At 39.5% G+C, this 20,408-nt stretch overlaps 1 protein-coding gene across 11 annotated transcripts in view; it reads left to right on the top strand.

The window, feature by feature from the left end:
• The window catches only part of LOC124121198, a 129,217-nt gene that overhangs the window by 72,186 nt on the left and 36,623 nt on the right, over positions 1 to 20,408 (top strand). For 9 of the 11 annotated variants that reach the window (XM_046484189.2, XM_046484188.2, XM_046484190.2 and 6 more), the window contains one exon: positions 12,665 to 12,787. In XM_046484189.2, the coding sequence (XP_046340145.1) occupies positions 12,665 to 12,787 (123 nt within the window). Of the gene's footprint in view, positions 1 to 875; positions 1,056 to 12,664; positions 12,788 to 20,165; positions 20,317 to 20,408 lie in introns of those variants that run through there. The other 2 variants (XM_046484195.2, XM_046484191.2) reach the window with 2 other exon arrangements.

Here is a 20,408-nt window from a genome sequence, read left to right as displayed (position 1 = left end):
CCTTGAGGGAACTATGTGCATGTCACCGCGACCTGCACTTCAGATGACGATGACTAACACTCAGCTACTTATACTGGCATGCAGTTATTTTCTGTAATTAGACAGTGAAATGCACTTAAAGTGAGGATTTGTGGCAAGTTTGTTGTGTCAAGGAGACTCGTAAGGTGAAATGGGTTCAAAAGTCATATTTAAGATTATTGCATTTATATTGTGATTCGTGTGTGTTCTTGTGCGTGCTTGTTCGTGCTTGTGCTTCTCCAGACAGATGTCAGTTTTTTTTGTGCTGACCTGCTGAAATACCATGCCGCAGTTTAACATGAATACCCCACACAGATAAAGTATACCGACTCCAAGCTGACCAGTCCTTGTTGTGTCCTCATAGCGGGTAGGGTAGTAACAAGTACCATCTTTTACGTATTTTGATGTGACGTGGTAAGGGATTGAACTAACAAACTTCGGCTCTCCGGGCAAAGGCTCTATCCACTACACCATGGAGGCAACAGAAGACTCAGGATGGGATAAGTTCACTTGTAGCAGTGTTACGGTCAAGTAATATAAACTCAGGATGAAATAGTTTTTTGAAAATTTGAAAATAACCCGTACGATACGGATTGGAATGACATCAATTGCAACAAGATCTTGTGAAAAAGAATAAATTGATGAGAATGTGGAATTTACGTCATATTACAAAAGTTTGGAATTGGACAATATTTATTCATTCCAGAAAGTTTTTATCATATTTGACATACATATGACAGCATGGACAAGATCTGTAACGGTGTTATGAGTACGAGGCTGTGTGGGTCAGCGTGTACTGGATGTCACTGGTCGACATGCTACCTGCGTACATATCAAACTGATGACAGATCGTCACGTTGATAGCAACACTGCACCTGGCGATCATAGTAGATAGATGGTATATCACATCAAATGTCAGGGATGATAATACTGGTCTAGCCTGTTAGACCTGATAACCCGAGGTTGTTCCTGTTCAAGGAAGAAGCGGAGGAAGGCTTTGTTTGAATCTTGAGGATTGGCACGTCGGAAAAGGAGAAGTGAGTTGTCATTGAGTTGTTTTATGTGTAGTCAGCAATAGTCCAGCTGTTACTGCACTGTTAATGATTGAGACTAGGATAGGAAATGTATACAATTGATTCTGGACCAGACAATTCAGTGATTGACATCATGAACATCGATCTACTTAATTGGGTTACGATGACATGCATCAACCAAGTTAGCTAGCCTGACCAACTGATCCCGTTAGTCGCCTCTTATGATTTCATGGGTTGCTGAAGACCACTCTTGTGGGTTGATATATACCAGGAAGGGTTGAAGTTATGTTTAGAAGTTTATGTCCAATAAGCCATGAAACATGGACCGACCTTGCGCAACCAATGGAATGACCAATCAGAAGGCAGCTTTCTCGTGCTTTACGGCACTAATTTCAATTTAACGACTATGCTTCGAAACATATTTTGACAAATTGTCAATTACAAATTTGTAACCTGAACAAAAGAACATTCTGGAATGGTTAATAGATGGTCTAGATTGTATGGATTCAGTCGTTAAACCCGTAACTATTGTTCCGAAAATCCCATGTTAATGTTTTCGAGGTTGTATGATTAGAAATCACATTCCGACTGTCACTTTCATGATCTGGTAAGTGACGCTCTGATTGGTTGGATGAAAGGTCGTTCTGACGTGACCCATAATGGGATGTCTTCAGATCTTTGTTTAGTGGTAGCGAGAACTAAGATCTGATTTTAATGAGATTGAGTCCTTATGTTACTTTAACTATTGGGCATTTTGGCAAGGACTAGTGCTAATTTCAGTTCTGCTGTTTTCACTTGTCTGTGTTTAAGAGGTGCCGCCTTCAGCTGTAGCAATTTCAGCTGACATGTCCCCATTTGGGTCTTTTGTGTGACCACCCAATCCGGTTAGTCGCCTTTTACGACAAGCATGGGTTGCTGAAGACCTATTCTACCCCGGATCTTCAGGGGTCGTGTGAGTAGGTGCATATGTCTATTTGCATTTTAGTATTGATCAGATTTCTGTTTTCATATTTATAACATTTTCTGGGAAATTGGTAGGATTTCTAAATTGTTGTTAGATATGTTCGAGCTGCCTACTGTCTTTCAGAAATAGAGCTTGGCCTTCGCTGTTGCATTTCTTCGCTTCAGGAGATCTATGGCAGATAGAGGATCTAACTGCATTTCTTGTTTTAACTGAGCCTGGAGAATATTGTTCTATGTTGATTGATATATACAAGAAAGGTTTGAAAGTAGCATATGAAATGACAGTCATGATAGTACAGCATGTATTTTGTGATGACAGTGATACGGTTGTGTTATCAAGCAGTGTGAAGGTGGAAGGCAGTCGACAATGGATAGACTGTGGAAGTTAATGTTTTGGCAAGAACATGGGGATGGATGTCCTCCTGTGTGGCTGAAGTCAGGCAAGTGTTTAGATAGCAGCATGAACGTGTACAACAAGATACTGCCATGTTATCGGGTGTCTCTCGGTAAAGGATTGGACTGGAACTGGGAGATGGTCTTTTCAGGACATTAAATGTGGATTGAGGTGATGAGATCAGCCAAGTTTGTGGAGGGTTCCTCCTGAAGCTGAAGCAGAGAAAAATCCCCCCTGGCTGTTTTCTGAGATAAGAAACGTTGACATAGAGAAAAAACCACCTGACTTATGAGCAGAGTTGACGCTTTGAAAGTTCTTTTCAGATAACAATATCTCGGACTTGTAGAAAATGACAGTTTGGAGCAGCTTTGAGGTTCACTGGCTTCAGAACAACAAGATGTCTGGAATGTCAGATATATCTATGGACAGGCTTCAACAGATTTAGTAGCATTAGATGTCATGACTTATCCTAATGTCTTGCTGATGTTATTGAGCTGTTGGCCTAGACGAACACTTTGTCTATGAAAACATTTCTTTGAAGTAATTGTAATGTATTTTTTTCTAAAGAATCTTTCCTCCTCTGCTGTTTTCATATGTGGAATCAACAAATCTAGACTTGGTTCAGTTTGAGCTAGACTTGCTTTGTGTGTTGATGAGGAAAAGAAAAAAGTCCACGGTCATGTTGCAGGATTTTGTACGATGTTGGGTTGTGAGTGGTCTTGTGGCGTAAAGCACCATAATTTGCTTTGCAGTTACATACCTTTACCATGCCAGGATCAGCTGATTGTAGGTTTGAATCAATGATAAACATTCACGACCTTGGACATTCCTCCCACTATAGGATAAGATGTCGTGACATAACTGAAATACTATTCAAACAAAAACAACAACTACTACTACGTGAAGATTCCGGGGTAGAATAGGTCTTCAACAATCCATGCTTGCCGTAAAAGGTGACTATGCTTGTCGTACAAGGCGACTAACAGGATTGGGTGGTCAGGCTCGCTGACTTGGTTGATGCATGTCATCGATCCCAAATGCATGGATCGATGCTCATGATATTAATCACTGGATTGTCTGGTCCAGACTCGATAATTTACAGACCGCCGTCATATAGCTGGAATATTGCTGAGTGCGGCGTTAACCAACCAACCAACCAACCAACCAACCAACCAACTACTACTGCTGTTAACTTGAGAATACTTCTTCCATGTTAAAATCAATCTTGAGCAGAGTACTTGCCAGGTACAAGTGCAACGAATATCACCTTCAGGTGATCAACGTGTCTCCCTGAGCCAGCAAACAATGTTAGCTTAGCCACGGGTCAGTGGGAACCATGAATGCCTATTTAGCCCAGGTTTGTACAGCAGTGTATGGGGTGAGCCACTAAGCTGGGAGTGTGTGCCCAACAGAGTAAGGGGAGAGTTTACATTGACAGGGGCATATACGTACAAATATGTCTAGTTCACGCAACACGTGAGTTTTGTGCCACTTTTTTGTTCTGTTGAGATGCTCTTTTGAAATGCATGTATGTTCTTTGTTGACTTCACTTGACACATAAAGTAAAATACTGAACAGAAAATGTTAGGAATCATGACTACTTAGGGGGATATTTTATATGAAATTGAGTCTTCGCTGCCAAAAAATATCCCTCAAAATACACATGACCCTTATCTTTTTGGGTTCAGTATATATGCCCCTTTTTGAACTGTTTAATTCTGTGATAGAAATTTATGTTACGACATTCTTTTAATGCCCACGTCAATAATATCAGGGTTAGAAACTAACAGTTTTTGCCCACTAGTCCTTATAAAGATAACATATAGCAAAAGCCTTAAAATGGGCCAATTTCTACTAGTCCTTAGGATACCTTTACTATTGGGCAGTTTGGTAAGGACTACAGGACTAGTGCCAATTTCTAACGCTGCGTCATACCCTTTGAGGTGTTTATACTTATAAAAAACAGCAATGTACAAAGTTGTCAATTTCACTCTGTGCATGAAATTTATGTTAAGAAATTCTTTTGATTCTAAGTTTCGAAGTAGTTTGAATATTAAAGGTTTAATTTGTTTTCCACTGGTTGTTGGTATTTAAGAGCTTGCCTCCTAGAAGGACTGGTATGTTTCAACAAGTTGTCAGTTTCTTTGCTGTGTATTTGATTTGTGTTTCATGTAGATGACATACTTTAGTGGCTATTCTGTTGTGTATATGTCGAGGTCAGACGTATGGAAGACTTGTTTAGTAATCTTGGAATTCATACCCACCTGAAAAGTGAGACATGTTTATATTGCCACTTGTGTGCAGGGGCACGGGCATCGTTTTCGTTTGACACATACACCAAGTTAATTTCGTTTGACACACATACACCAAGTTAATTCCGTTTGACACATTCACCAAGTTAATTTCGTTGGACACACATACACCAAGTTAATTCCGTTTGACACACATACACCAAGTTAATTTCGTTTGACACACATACTCCAAGTTAATTTCCTTTGACACACCAAGTTAATTTCGTGTGACACACATACACCAAGTTAATTTCGTTTGACACATACACCAAGTTAATTTCGTTTGACACATACACCAAGTTAATTTCGTTTGACACATACACCAAGTTAATTTCGTTTGACACATACACCAAGTTAATTTCGTTTGACACACATTCACAAAGTTTTCCTCCAACATAAAGCTGACACATCATGATACAACTGGAATAATGTTAAAAGCAGCGTTAAACCCAACTCACTCATTCACTCACTCACTCTAGTTATTTGACGGCGGTCTGTTAAAATCAAGTTTGGACCAGACAATCCAGTGATTGACATCATGGGCATCGATCCATGCAATTGGGATATGATGACATGCATCAACCAAGTCAACGAGCCTGTCCACCCGATCCCGTTAGTCGCCTCTTACGGCAAGGATGGGTTGCTGAAGACCTTTTCTTCATGTACGATATTAGTAATGGGTTTCGTTTAACAATCATATTAAATCTGTGTGAAACAGGATATATTCCAATGAAGGTCATTCAGGAAGGATTGTGGCCTGAATTGTTCTATTTGGACTGTTGTACCTTGAACTGTAGATGTTCTGAATATTTTGATATCCTGAAAAGAGTCAATCAGATCTGAAATGTTTTCCGTAGGATGAGTAACTAGTTTAACATGTTTCAATGACGGCCTCCGTGGTCTGGTGGTAGAGTGACCACCTAGAGAGAGGAAGGTCCGGGGTTCGATCCTGGGCTGTGTCATACCAAAAAGACGTTTAAAGATGGTACTTGATGTAACCCTGTCTGGCGCTTGGCATTACGGGGCTAAAACAAGGACTGGTCTGCTAGGAGTCAGTATACTGTGTCTAAATGGGGTATACACGTCCCTAACAATTAACCTAATTAGACGTGACATGAAATGGAATAGAACATCATGTTCAAGATTATTGCACTGTTGTGCTAGCCCCGTGAGATATCATGCTCCTGTATAACGTGGATTCCCCACTCAGACACAGTATACTGACTCCCAGAAGAAAAGTCCTTGTTTTATCCTGCTGAGGGCAAGGCAGGGTAACAACAAGTATCTTCTTTTAACTTCTTTTGGTATGACATGGGGGGGCACGAGTGGCCAGTCGTCTAAGGCGCCGCAATTCGCTGTGCAAAGTTGCGTCCCTTGGGAAACCAGAAACCAGAAGCCAGAAACCTATGATTGTGGGTTCGAATCCCGGTTCGCCCCGATTATGTTTCTAGGTTTGTCAGCACCATATCCGTGCTCGTGGGTTTCACCGAAGTGGTAAACGTCTGAGACCTGCATCACTTCGGGCTTTCCTCCCACATTAAGCCGACACGCAGTGATTTGCTGAAAAACTGTTAAAAGCGGCGTTAAATCCAACTCACTCACTCACTCACTGGTATGACATGACTGGGCACCGGTTCCTCTGACATGATGACCTCCAAAGGTTTGAAGGAAAACATCTGATTAAATGGCAAAGGAAATAAGGACTGAGGAGTGAAACGATGTCCCATTTACACATGGCACTAATTACACCATCAAGACTTTATCTGACAGTGGGCAACAGACCGTGGAACATTACTGTATACCCCCCTTAAACTGTTTCTGGGTGACACAGTCACAGAGGTGAGGGTTCAGGTTGGAGACACACATGAAATATACAGTGTCACTTAAAATATTCACGTTTACCTTCACACTCTGTAATGAGAATGTGCAGAAAGCGGCAAGCACTGAAAGGTTACTGGGATGTGAGTAGTTTCTTTTTACAGTTTTGCATGCCAAGAGATCTCATCTCACTGACATTTCCAATTTTGAGCTTAAGTGAAGCAAAACTTGTTTGCTAATCCAAACGATAAGCATTCAGTGTCTTTGTGAATGTGACCTTTTTTGACATATGTTGTTTTCTTAATATCACAGTTCACATCACATTGGTGTCATTATGTGGTGTCTTTTTGTGGTGTCTTTTTGTGGTGTCTTTTATTGGTGTCATTTTGTGGTGTCATTTTGTGCTGAACATCTATAGACCCGTGAAGATCCGGGGTAGAATAGGTCTTCAGCAACCCATGCTTGCCGTAAAAGGCAACTATGCTTGTTGTAAGAGGTGACAAAGGGGATCGGGTGGCCAGACTCGCTGACTAGGTTGATGCATGTCATTGTATCCCAGTTGCATAGATTGATGCTAATGATATCCATCACTGGCTTGTCTGGTCCAGACTTGATTATTTACAGACCGCCATCATTATGGCTGGAATATTGCTGAGTGCAGCGTTAAAAAACCAAAAAAATATAGCTGTGTTATGTTACATTGGTTCTCAGATTTATTGTTGCTTTTTTATCGGCATCAATATTACATGTCTCTTTTCCTCCTGATAAGGCTATCACTATTTTGACCTTTATAATTTACAATTTTATTAATGTTCCGTTTTCTTCTTCGTCCTGATGATGTGAAGAGGTCAGTGGAAGTTAATGTTTGTCATGTGGAGTTATTATTACCTCAGCCGAGGAACATAGCAGCCTCGCTATTCTTTGCAGAGTTATTTATGTGAGGTGATGAGGTCAAACCATGTGTGGATCGCTCGTTATAGGTATGGACTAATTGGAGCTTCCCTACCTGTGTAAATATGATAATTGGGAGGTGATATTCAAGGTGATAAGGTAGGGGTGCGGATATAAGTGTTATTAGCCTCGTAAGTATATCATGTTTAAATTAAAAAATTGCAAGAATCATATACTATTCAAAAGAAGTTAAGGGCTGCCAAATCCTTTCATATTACTATAGTTAATCTGTCATGGCATGGCATTTGTACAAAATCAGGGATATTTAAAAAATTCAAAACCTGTAGACAAACAGATCATCTATAAAAAGTTATAACATAGTAAATAAGGACCACAAGACTTCCATGCCTGAAATTTCAAACACTTCTGATTTCAGGTGAAATCTTGCTAGCCTTACATTTTTTATCATTCATTTGATTAAATTTAATGTACATATACCGCAGTGATGATGCACAACTACAAAACCTGGCCAGCAGGGACATAAAACCTAGAAGGAAATGAGATAAAATCCGTTATTTGAGACGGAACAATTGAGAAGAATATCAACAGGAGAACAGCTTCATGACTGCATGTGAAGTATTATACTGTATACGGCTTAGCGCTGAAGTGACACACAGCCAGACTACCATGACTACTGGGCTCTCAGTATACATACAGTATCTCTCTATGACAGACAGGGGCATCGGTTGACTGGACCACTGGGCAGCCCCTATAAATAGCCTTCTATGAAGGCCATCAGCACTGGCTGACTGGAGAAACCAGAATTTTCTTTGGAATCTGTTTATTCAGTGTAGCCAAAATATTTTTTATGTTTTTTGTCTCAAACAAACGTGACTTTTTTAAGAGTCTCAGTTCTGTTAGCGCTGAAATGTTTACATTAATAAAATTTAAATGTGACCTCACCCATTGATAGGAACCGTTCGCATGGTTGGTGTAGATACTTATTTTAATAACCGAAATGGAAATTTGAAATTTTATTATTTATTAGAATCAAGAATCAAGGACTTTATTGTACAAAACACCCCAACAGGACAGTACATGGCTACATGTGGAAGTACATGTCATTTCAAACTTGAAAGTAAAATTTATAATTTGGGCAGATTTGGTAGAAATGTTTTAAAAAGTTAGGTAATGAGAACTAGTTTTACAACAGTTTTTCAACAGCTTTGAACCATGTTTAGAAAGTTGGGAGTGGACCTAATGTCTTGTGTACATCTCTGCATGTTGTGTGGTCATCCGTCTGTTCTTCAAGGGATAATGTTTCTGTTTTTCTAGTTTGATTCATCCTGATAAGGACATGATAAAGACATGCCACTTGTCATGAAGGGACGGATTTAGCTCTTAAACTAAAACAAGATATCTATGGCCCCTCTCCCACATGAAAACTGTCACTGATAAATGGCTACCGTGTCTCAAAAGGTCAAGGTCAATCATGCCTTGATTCTGAAAGTTGTTACAAAACGTCAGATGTGCATGTTTAGGCATATTGGTTCAGTAATGTGGAAAGTTTTTTTTGTGTTTTTGTGTATGTTAGTTGAAATTAACACCCGCCCTAGTGAAATAAACAAGGAAAGGGTGTGGGTGCTTGAAGCCTCGTTCAGTGCATCACGATGGAGCACCCAGTACAGAAAGACCCATTTATGTTTCTAGGTTTGTCAGCACCATACCCATGCTCTTGGGTTTCACCGAAGTGGTAAATGTCTGAGACCTGCATCACTTTGGGCTTTCCTCCCACATTAAGCTGACACGCCGCGATATTACTGGAATACTGTTAAAAGCGGCGTTAAACCCAACTCACTCACTCACTTGTGTTGGTGAAATTCTCCAGATGATTCTACCTTGAGAAATCAAATAAATTATTTTTTTTATGTAATAATAACGGGACATTATTTTTGAAATGCCTGTTTATTTTAAGGCTACGTTTTATATTTCCTTAAAAAAGCTCTTTTGATGAAAGAAACCATCTTGACCTTTTTCTTCTGTAATATTTGGGGCATCATCATCCCTGTGATGTGGTCTCAAGATAAATATAGCCAGTTCATTAAAATGTATTTCATAAACAAATGAACTCTTGATTTTCCTTTTCCTGTAGCTGTGTTTTAAGGAAATCTTTCATGGCTTAATTTCCTGTTTTAAAGATGGATTAAGTTTTGACTAGTAGGGTTGCAGAATTTGTTGTCCTTGTCGTCCTGCAAGAGACTCTGTAGTCTGTCATGTTGGACTAAATCATGTTGTTATCATCATCATCATCATCATCATCATCATCATCATCATCATTACCGTCATCACCATTGTTACCATCATCATCGTAGCAGCATCAGCATCATTGTCATCATAAGTAAGCATCATCCTCATCTACATCATCATCAATCCCCTTAATGCCAAGCGCCAGGCAGGGTAACAATATGTACCATTTTTTAACGTCTTTTGATATAACGCTGCTGGGGATCGGAACACAGGACCTTCCACTCTCCAGGCAGATGTTCTACCACTAGACCATGGAGGCGACAATAATATTTGAGATTATCATTGTTATTATTATGCTGATATATTTTTTTGCATCTACCGTTACCTCTCCGGTCTACGACAACTGATGTAGTCACGTACCCAGTGACTCCTATCATGCTAACTCCAGCAAATAGGTTTAGTTTGATTCAAGAGCTATGCAAATGTTGCTGTGCCTACTCAAAGGCCGTTGGTGGTCAACTGAGTGTTTTGTGGGAAATGAGACAAATTTCTTGTCGTCTTGTCAAGTTAATGGCAAGAGAAGATTTGTTTGAGCAGTCTTGGGGTATTGGGCTTGTGTGGATAAAATTCATTTTAGGGGTGATTATGAAATAGATGCTACATTCCTGAAGACATGTGTTAAGGTTGTAATAACTGGGGCTGGTTTGATTGATTGCTTTCTGAAGGTATGTTGTGAACCTTGGAGTGACAGCTCATTGATGTACCACTTGATCAGTCGATATTGACAGCCACCTGGACATTTATTAACTTATGATGTTGATGCATTAAGTCATTTAGGTCGTAAGTAGTCCCGTGGAACGTATTGTCAGATATACTTTTGGATACCTGAAGGCTCTGGGATGTACTTTGCTGTTATTGCTGTGGTATGTTGTATATGATTTCTGCTGGTATATTGTTACGTATGGCACAATAATATCACATTTATGATTATGTTTGTAGTCTACGACTGCAGCTGTTGAAACTTTAAAGAACATTTTCAAAGAAGATATTCTTTTGAATCACGGGCGGTCGGGTAGCCTAGTGGTTAAAGCGTTCGCTCGTCACGCCGAAGACCCGGGTTCAATTCCCGACATGGGTACAATGTGTGAAGCCCATTTCTGGTGTCCCCTGCCATGATATTGCTGGAATATTGCTAAAAGCGGCGTGAAACCATACTCGCCCACTCACTCACTTTTGAATCACTGACGTTTTTCTGCATTAAGTTGATGCATTAAGTCATTTGAGTCATTGGTATGTAGTCTTGTGGAACATATTTTCAAATGATTTGTGCTGGCTATTGATATAGATATTAGAGATTGAAATTCGTTAACTAAAAATCGATCAATCATCGATAAATATCGGAGAAGTAACTTTCATCAAATATGCAAAAAGCTCAGAAACAAAACATATTTCACGTCACTGGTGAGTGGTGACACATTTATGGATGGAAAACTTTGTGGACATTTAAGGTACAATAAAATCAGCTGCTTTCCATATGATCGATCTTTTTAGCCAGCCCTACAAGTGATATTCTTTTGGATCACTGAGGAATGAAACTAGACATTTACCTACGTCGTCATTAGGATCCTAAGTAGTCTAGTGGATCATATTGTCAGATATTCTGTTCGATCCCCGAAGGCTCTGAGACGTACTGTTCCAGCAGGTTGTGGAGGAGTACAGTATTTTGATGGCAGAGATCAAATATGTGACAATTTTCTGTGTCATGTTATTGGTATCAACATATATGGCTGTCCAATGCTTCATGTCAACAGGTCAGATTGAGATTTCTACAGACACGTGTCCCAGTCACATTTGGCTCTACAATTGACAATGTCGAATGTTGAGTCACTTAGGTGAAACCTTTCATCCTGGGTTAGAATACCACAATCACACTGATTATGTGCTGGTGGGTTTCACTACAGTGGTGAATGTCAAGGACCTGCATCACTTCGGGCTGTCCTTTCACATCAACTTGACTCACCATGAATAACTGGAATACTGTTCAAATCACTCACTCACTTTCAACATGTCAGCTGTAACCTTGGTGCACATGCACAAAGTCATCTGAGCACTAAGACTATTGCAGTACTTTTACATAGACCCGACCAGTCTTAGCGCTAAGACTATTGCAGCACTTTGATATAGACACGACCATTCTTAGCGCTAAGACTATTGCAGTACTTTTACATAGTCGCGACCAGTCTTAGCGCTAAGACTATTGTAGTACTTTTACAAAGACGCGACCAGTCTTAGCGCTGAGATCGCTTTGTGCATGTTGACACTGGCACATTATTATATTGTGAGTCATTGTGAAACTGACACTTGTTTTGATGGTGTCTCGCCATAGTCACTAACGTGGTTGATCAGGTGGTGTTTGTGAGAATAAGACAAACAGCCTTGGAGCGTTAATGCTGGTTGGGTTTGGCAGAGGATATGTAATATCACTAACTGAATTTGATTATTAACAGGTGTTCATCATGTAGCTGGTAGAAACAAATGTGAACGTCAGAAAAAGGGATGGTTCAATTGTAAACATGGACACAAGTTAAATTTTCTCAATAATAACACCACATATGACCTTCCCAAATACAGGAAAAGTATTAAAAAACCCAAGTATTTCCTACTTGCTTAAAGCATACCATTTACTTTGGCAGAATGCATCAGAAAATGGTGGTTGTATTGTCCCTGATGATCGAGACAGCCTCCGTCGTCCAGTGGTAGATTGAGCGTCTGCCTGGAGAGCAGAAGGCCTGGGGTTCGATCCTCAGTCGCACCATACCAATTTTTTTTAAAAGATGGTACTTGTACCTTTTCACGAACACCTGGTATTATCATTGTCTGATTGTGATTTAGGCACTTGCTCATGATATAGTCGGAATTGTACAAATCGACTCTGCTTTTAGCAGATATTTTTTATGAATGTGGACACGATTTTGTCATTTTTAGTTACCTGTTTTATTGTTTTGCAGTTTGATGCCTTGGATTGGGCCGGCCCCAGAACTGTCCTGGTACCAAGAACAGATCAAGGATTTGGATTTACTCTGAGGCATTTTATTGTATACCCACCGGAACTAACGGATGACAGTTCACAGGTATGTCAAACAAGTCATTGCTGGATATTTGTGCAGATGTTTTGTATTGGTTCATTATTTATGTTAAAAGTGTAAAGTAGAGCTGACTTATTTAGAATTGAAACAACCTCAGATTCATTCATTGATTTGGGCAATCTCAATAAAATCAGATCTTAGTTCTCGCTTCCGCTGAACAAAGTTCTGAGGACATCCCATTACGGGTCACGTCTGACCGACCTTGCGCGAACTTTGACCGACCAATTGAATGACCAATCAGAAGGCAGCTTTCTCGTCCTTTACGGCACTAATTTCAAATTGGCGACTTCGCTTTGAAACATATTTTAAAAAATTCCGATTAAAAATTTGAAACCTGAACAAAAAACATTCTGGAATGGCTAATAGATGGTCTAGATTGTAAGGAATCAGTCGTTTAACCTGTAACTATCGTTCGGTATACCCCATGTTAAAGTTTTCGAGGTTGTATGATTAGAAGTCACATTCCGACTGTCACTTTCATAATCTGGTAAGCGACGCACTGATTGGTTGGATGAAAGGTCGGTCTGCCGTGACCCCTAATGGGAAGTCTTTAAGATCTTTGTTTAGCGGTAGCGAGAACTAAGGTCTGATTTTAATTAGATTGTGATTTGGGTTTCATGGTAATCTTTTATTTTGTCTTTGAAGACAGATATATATGACTTGGGGTTTTGCTTTCATTGAAGTCTTGGTCATTCACAGCCAGACCGTGACTTTGAGAAATTGATATTTAAGCTTGACCTCATTGCAGCTAGACTGAATGGAAGCGTTCGCTTCATGCATGGTCAGTGCTGGTCAGCCAGGGACAGAAACGTTTGATGTTCATGTGTGACACAGGTCGTCCAATGATGTCCGTAGCTAATAGGTTGCTATGGGTTTCTATCACAGGTTGAAGAAGCAATCAGAAATTGGGTTGTCAATCCCATCTCTGCAGTTTCACAAGTGGTGAACATCTATGGCCTGTCTGGGTTTTCCTCGCACTTTAGTATTTAGGGGGCACGGGTGGCCCAGTCATCAACGGTACATCAAAGATTTGACTCTGTGCGCTCAGCTCGACTCCCCCATCCGTGAAGATTCCGGGGTAGAATAGGTCTTCAGCAACCCATGCTTGCCGTAAAAGTCGACTATGCTTGTCGTAAGAGGCGACTAACGGGATCGGGTGGTCAGGCTCGCTGACTTAGTTGATGCATGTCATCGTATCCCAATTGTGTGGATCGATGCTCATGATGTCAATCACTGGATTGTCTTGTCCAGACTCGATTATTACAGACGGCCGTCATATAGCTGGAATATTGTTGAGTGTGGCGTTAAACGACAAACAAACAAACAACCTGACTCCCCATCTGCCCTAATAACGCTGTAGATAGATAAGCGCTGCAGCATCGCAACACTGTCATGTCCTCATCTGGGAGCAGGAAACAGATGGAGTTGTCGTGGTGGTTGTGTAATAGGTGGATGTCCCATGACTCACAGGCAGAGCATGTTAATCAAGAGGTGTGGTGTTACCTGTCATCACTGTCTGTGTGCTGGCTGGGATGGTGTAATTAGGTGCACCTGGAATAACGAAACCTGGACTGGATGAAAGCAAGGGAGTCGCAACAGTTGCTACTTCAGACTGCTGGGTTTTAATATTCTGGAAATGTGACTGTATGCTTAATAATTTATGCTTTACCTAATCAGATAGTATTAAGGAAGATAGTTTATGGATGTCAACTTCTTTAAACTTCGTTAAACAGCAAACAAACAAACAAACAACATTATGTTAATCCCTTTGGGTGCATTGCTATTTATCTTTGCGACATCAAGGAATTTTGTATGTCAAATTCCCCATGGGGAGTTTTGAAATGAACACTGCACACACAATGTTACTTCAGATAATTAGGTCATGGAGAACTACTTTTAGTCAAGGAACTGCGGTAAATTCTAGCCCTCATTCTTGTGGGAACCCAAAGATGTCGTAAAGTCCGCAAACCTCACCAACTCAAATTCCTGGAAGTTTGTTCACTGTTCAACCAGACACTGTTTGTTCTCGGCATGGGCAGCTTCAATTCCTGTTAAGTTCAAAAGGGTTAAACCAGTGTCTTACCTAACATGAAGAAGACCCGTGCTGTCATGCGCCCCTTGTTTAATGTGCTTGTTTGTTTGGGGTCTCACTTGCGTGGGATGAGAAACGGGAAAAAAAATGTGTTTGTGTGTGGTGGTGGTGGTGGTGGTTTTGAAGGGGGAGAGGGACTTTCAAGAATATCTTATTATGGCTATTAATAGGAGGCTTGCACATTTTCTGGAGGTGATGGTTGGATGCCTGGGGGGCATCGTGGGGGTGGATATGAAGGAGGAATCTTATTTTGGCTCGGCTGTCCATATTTCTGGCACTTTAAGGACATGAATGTGTGTTGATTCTTTTTATTTTGTTGAAAATGTTGCAGTATTTTTGTACAGCTGCTAATTTGAGTGTTTGTATTTGGAATATTATTTAAAGGGTAAACCTGGGTATGTCGTCTTGAAAAAGTTTGAAAATTGTTTACATTATTAGACATCCAGTAATACCATGATGATGATGAAGATGGTGATGGGTTTTTGAATTGTTATGGTCATCATTTGTGCGTGCATGCGTGGGTACGTGTCTGCGTGTGATGATTATGAAAGTGACGATGATGATGATGATGATGATGATGATGATGATATAGATATAGATGAGCCTGAATATGTTAGACAGTTTCTAAATGATCAAAGGTCAATAAGAAAGACAAAAAAAAAGAAAAGATATTTAACCATTTTAGACTGGTTTTACAAGTTCTGAGCTCATTTGGATAATTAAATCATAAACGTTAAACATTCACAGCTCCTCTCAAGGCCCTCATTTAGTTACTGATTATCAATATTTAATTTTAATCCAAGCTTCTAACAGAAGACATCTTCATGAGTTCCTCAAATTTGGAAAACACTACTTTCTTCCCATATCAGGTTTCAATTAAAAGTGAATGTTAATTGTACAAGCACTGGCTATGTTCCACCTGAGTCTGCTTGTACTAGCCGACACTAGATTGACACCCCTTGTGGATCTTTGTGCAAAGGCTTTAACAAGCTGTGTGTTAATTTAACTTGTTTAGTTTAAGTAAGATTTGTTTTTGTAGTGGTTATTTTTAGGTATAGATCTCTTCAAGCTATTTGGTTCAATTTTCTGTCATTTTCATATTGATGTAAATTTTGTTGCAGAGAGTGTGTGGCCTTCCTTTCGATGTGCAGGTTTTTTTACTTAGGCTTGAAACTTTTGATCATGGGTTCGAATCCCAGATTTGTACTTACCGTATTCGACGTAATAAGCACCCCGCTCTAATAAGTGCCCACAGTGATATTTGCTAATATATTGGCCAGTGAACAATCCTAATTAGCACCCCTTCCGATTGATCAATGTACACAAGACTTACTAATTCGTGTATAATATGCACTCGTGTGTTATATGCACACGTAATTATGGGCAATTATATTCTGGAAAAATATATCTGTCGTACACAAACATTTCAGGCTGTCAGCATTGACCACAAAATTTATCTTTTAACTCTTTTTCACTAAAATAATATTCTAATAAGAGCCCCCTCTTTCTTATTTTGAGAGCGCCCTGGGCGCTTATTACATTTCTGAGTTTGTATGTATACTATATACACAATATCCATGTTCATGGATTTCACCAAAGTGGTAAATGTAAATTGCATCTGTCTTTCTCCGACGTTAGGCTCGGACACGCTGGGATAAAGCTGAAGTTCTCTTCAAGGCATTCATAATATCAGTCACTGGATTGTCTGGTCCAGATTTGATTATTTACTTGCCTCAGTCATATTGCTGGAATGTTGCTGAGAGTGGCAGTTCGTAACAAACAAATGCGCATGGAGTACTTAGGAACCTATTGAGGGAGTGAGTGAGACGGGTTTAACGCCGCTTTTAACATTATTCCAGTTATATCGCGGTGTGTCAGCTTAATGTGGGAGGAAAGCCCGAAGTGGTGCAGGTATCAGACGTTTACCACTTCGCTGAAACCCATGAGCACGGGTATGGTGCTGACAAACCTAGAAACATAATCGGGGTGATCCTGGATTCAAACCCACAATCATAGGTTTCTGGCGTGCCCAAGGGACGCAACTCTGCAAAGCGAATCGCTGCGCCTTAGACGACTGGGCCACCCGCACCCCCAGGAACCTATTAAAGAATATGGGTTAAAGTTCTAAATTTGTTGACTGACCAGTTCAAGAAATCTTTTCACTCACTCACTCACTACAAGATACAGTATTGCTGACAATGGAGAAAACATTCATACATGTACTTTGAAGTGATGAAGTCTGTTGTGGTTGACCCCGAGCCCTATGGGTCTGTGAATTCCTGCTGAGAATGCAATGTACACTTGATAAACTGTATGTAACACCAGCGTAATGTACGAGTGAAATGTACCGGGACCTAGGGGTGATATGTACAACATGGATAAGGTTTTGTTTAGCAAATGCTTTGCATACTTAACATGCTAAAGAAGTGTTGTTTGATGATGATGATGATGATGATGATGATGATGATGATGATTCGGGGTCTCCTTTGGCAAGTGATTTCGTTCGAAATATGCCACTGTTCATCATCATCATCATCATCATCATCATCATCATTATTGAATATATGTTTAAACCTCTGACGATAGCATGATTTAAATCCTTTTAATAAAATCTGGTAAATAATAATATGAAAAAAACCAAAAACAACAACAACCGGTTTCAAAGACACACTTGGCAACGAAAGAGAATCAGAATATGTGTAAAGGTGACAAAATGCACTTTGACCTGCCGACCAGCAGACAACTGTGCATGTTTTGACAGGTGATTGACAAATGTCAGAGTTATCAATTGCGTGATACATACAACTCATGTTGCGCAATCTACATTCATTGGATGTCAGTCACAAATAGCGTCCAGATTTAATATGTGTTCGCAGAATGTGGGAGATATGTTCAGATGGTGCCACACTTCAGAAGGGTAATATGACTTTATGAATGATACACAATCTTGTTATTAAGTCCCAGAGTAATCAAACTCGTACTCACGGTCATACAGACAAGACTATAGACATTAAAAACGTCAAGTTTGTTGCTGTTAGAGGCTTGATAATTAACATATGAGACGCACATGGGAACTAGATACTGCGCAGAATCTACTTTTCTCAGACAGTGCACATGCATTTCCTTATTTTCTGTGGTGATGTGGTCTTCAAACCATCTGTTTCAATCAAAGGAGGTTATTGTGATTTGAAACCTCTGATGACCACTCAAATCAAATGTTTTCCAAACTCATGGCAGAATGTGGATAGAATGACCTCAATGGCTGCCAAGTTTTAAGGATGAACATAAATTTTGAATGTTATTTTTATACAAAAATGTTGTTTTAATTGAATTTTTTTTTTTTTTCTTAATTTGTCTTTTTGCAAAGTGAAAGGCAACATAGGGTAATTATGATCAGTGTTATTATAATATTGTCCTTTTTATATTTTTCATGTGTATTTGTATTCAAGCAAGTCAATGTTAATGGGGTAATGGTGATTTATTTTTCATATTTTATGTCGATCCACAGCTCATCTGAAGCTCTGGAAATAACGATAGTCCTTGTGGTATTAAATGAATTGTCTCTTAGTTAATGCAATCCCAAATAATTTAACACAAGTAAGCTAAAGTCATCATACATGATCTTGGTATATTTGCACTGCTAACATTATGTGGTGTTCAGTCAGAAGAATGTCGTTGTGAGAATGTGGGGAGAATGTCAGACAGAACTATGTCCTGTGATGGACACGTTATGAGTATTCTACTGCAGCACATATTTCACCCAAGCACATTCCTCAGACGTCAGTGCCTGTAGGTAACTATTACAGGCCTAATTGCAGAGGAATGCACGTACTAGTGCATGTCAGTGTACATTTTATTTACAATGAAGGAATTGTGATATTTCTTTACAATAATGTTGATTATGCTTATTGAAGAATTTTCTTAAGACTCTTGACATGAACAATGATGTGCCTTATGTTTTTCGGCATGATGTTTGAAAAATAGAGACAATGTTATTGATATTTCTGACAAGCCTACAACTAATATAAGTTGTATATTGTATTCTTGTCTTGCCAGTTGAATAGAAATGTAGTTTGGAGGTGTATGTTCTCATTTGGTCCATAATAGATATCATGAAATAATTTCTAAAAAAACAACCCAAGAAAGTCTAAAATACAAGTCAAGTTTTCTTCAGTTTCTGAACATGAAGAAATTTTCTGAGCTCCTAAAATTCTATTATTCATTAGAAGACAGTGTAACGAATTAGATATTATATATTCATTTCAGAGACTAAAAGTAAGGTTAGTTCTCTTACCAAATTACCAATTCTAGAGTCTATTCCCCGAAATCATCTGATCAGTAAGTTGGTCATAGCTCCCATAACATAACATCAGTCCAAAGACAGAGTATTTTGTTCATAATTATTTCAACCATCAATGAACCTTTAGTCCAAGAAATGGTGGTAATCAGACATCAGGGTTTTTTTGCTGTTTGAGAGGTATTTTGATGGTATGGTCATGAGACAGGCTACAGTACATTGTACTGTCAAAAGTTTAATGGTCCAATTTCCTTCACATTTCCAGGGCGGTCGGGTAGCCTAGTGGTTAAAGTGTTCGCTCGTCATGCTGAAGACTCGGTTCGATTCCTGACATGGGTTCAATGTGTGAAGCCCATTTGTTGTGTCCCCCGCCGTGATATTGCTGGAATATTGCTCAAAGCGGCGTAAAACCTTCCTCCCTCCGTCCCTCACTCACTCACTGACATTTCCCACTTTAAAAAGGTTTATTTTTTCATTATTCAAGCAAGTACTAATTCAATACAAAAAATATTTGTTTATTCATTTTTCTCGAAAACTGACCTTGAAGAATGCCATTTTTCTGGAAAAAAGATAATTCAAATAATAATAGGAAAATAACCTATAATTAATTTTAAGATGTAAATAAATCACAATTTCTGTCAAACACTGACTAATTCATAACAACATGGAATCTTTATATGTCTTGGTCAAGGAAACGTGGAAAACAAGAAATGTTATTGCTCTGTTGTTACAAAAGACAGAAGTTCAGTGAGTTTAAGCTGCCGTCACTGAATACTGTACAGTGTACAAAGAAAGGCATGAAAACACACTCATCAAACATGACTTTCCCATCAACACTCTGGGAAGAGCAATGCACCTCTGAGACGACTGAATACGATGCCACCGACATCACTGTAGGAAGCACCATAGAAAAATATTTTGGCAGAATATCCTTGTTTTGTCCGCCATTCTGCATTCCAGGAGTCTGTACTTGCGCAAGAGGCTCATGGCTCACCTTTGCTGCAGCGTGAGAACTGCTTTGTGTGTCAGTTAGTAAGTCTGTACCTTTGCTTTAGGACCTATCTTTCGCTTTCGCCTGGCGTCTATACCATGATTCGCCAAATCTTTACGTGGATACGGCATAAAGTAAGTTTGAAAAGTTTACTGCTTTCAACAGGTGTGTGTTGTTTAGATTTGATGATGAAAATGCAATGCTGTTCTGTTGGCTAATGTTGTTG

The sequence above is a fragment of the Haliotis rufescens genome, unplaced genomic scaffold (genome assembly GCF_023055435.1).
Source record: "Haliotis rufescens isolate VD_foot unplaced genomic scaffold, xgHalRufe1.0.p SCAF_10, whole genome shotgun sequence".
Classification (NCBI taxonomy): domain Eukaryota; kingdom Metazoa; phylum Mollusca; class Gastropoda; order Lepetellida; family Haliotidae; genus Haliotis; species Haliotis rufescens.
Note: the sequence above shows the minus strand (reverse complement) of the source record. Positions and strands in the feature narration are given on the sequence as shown.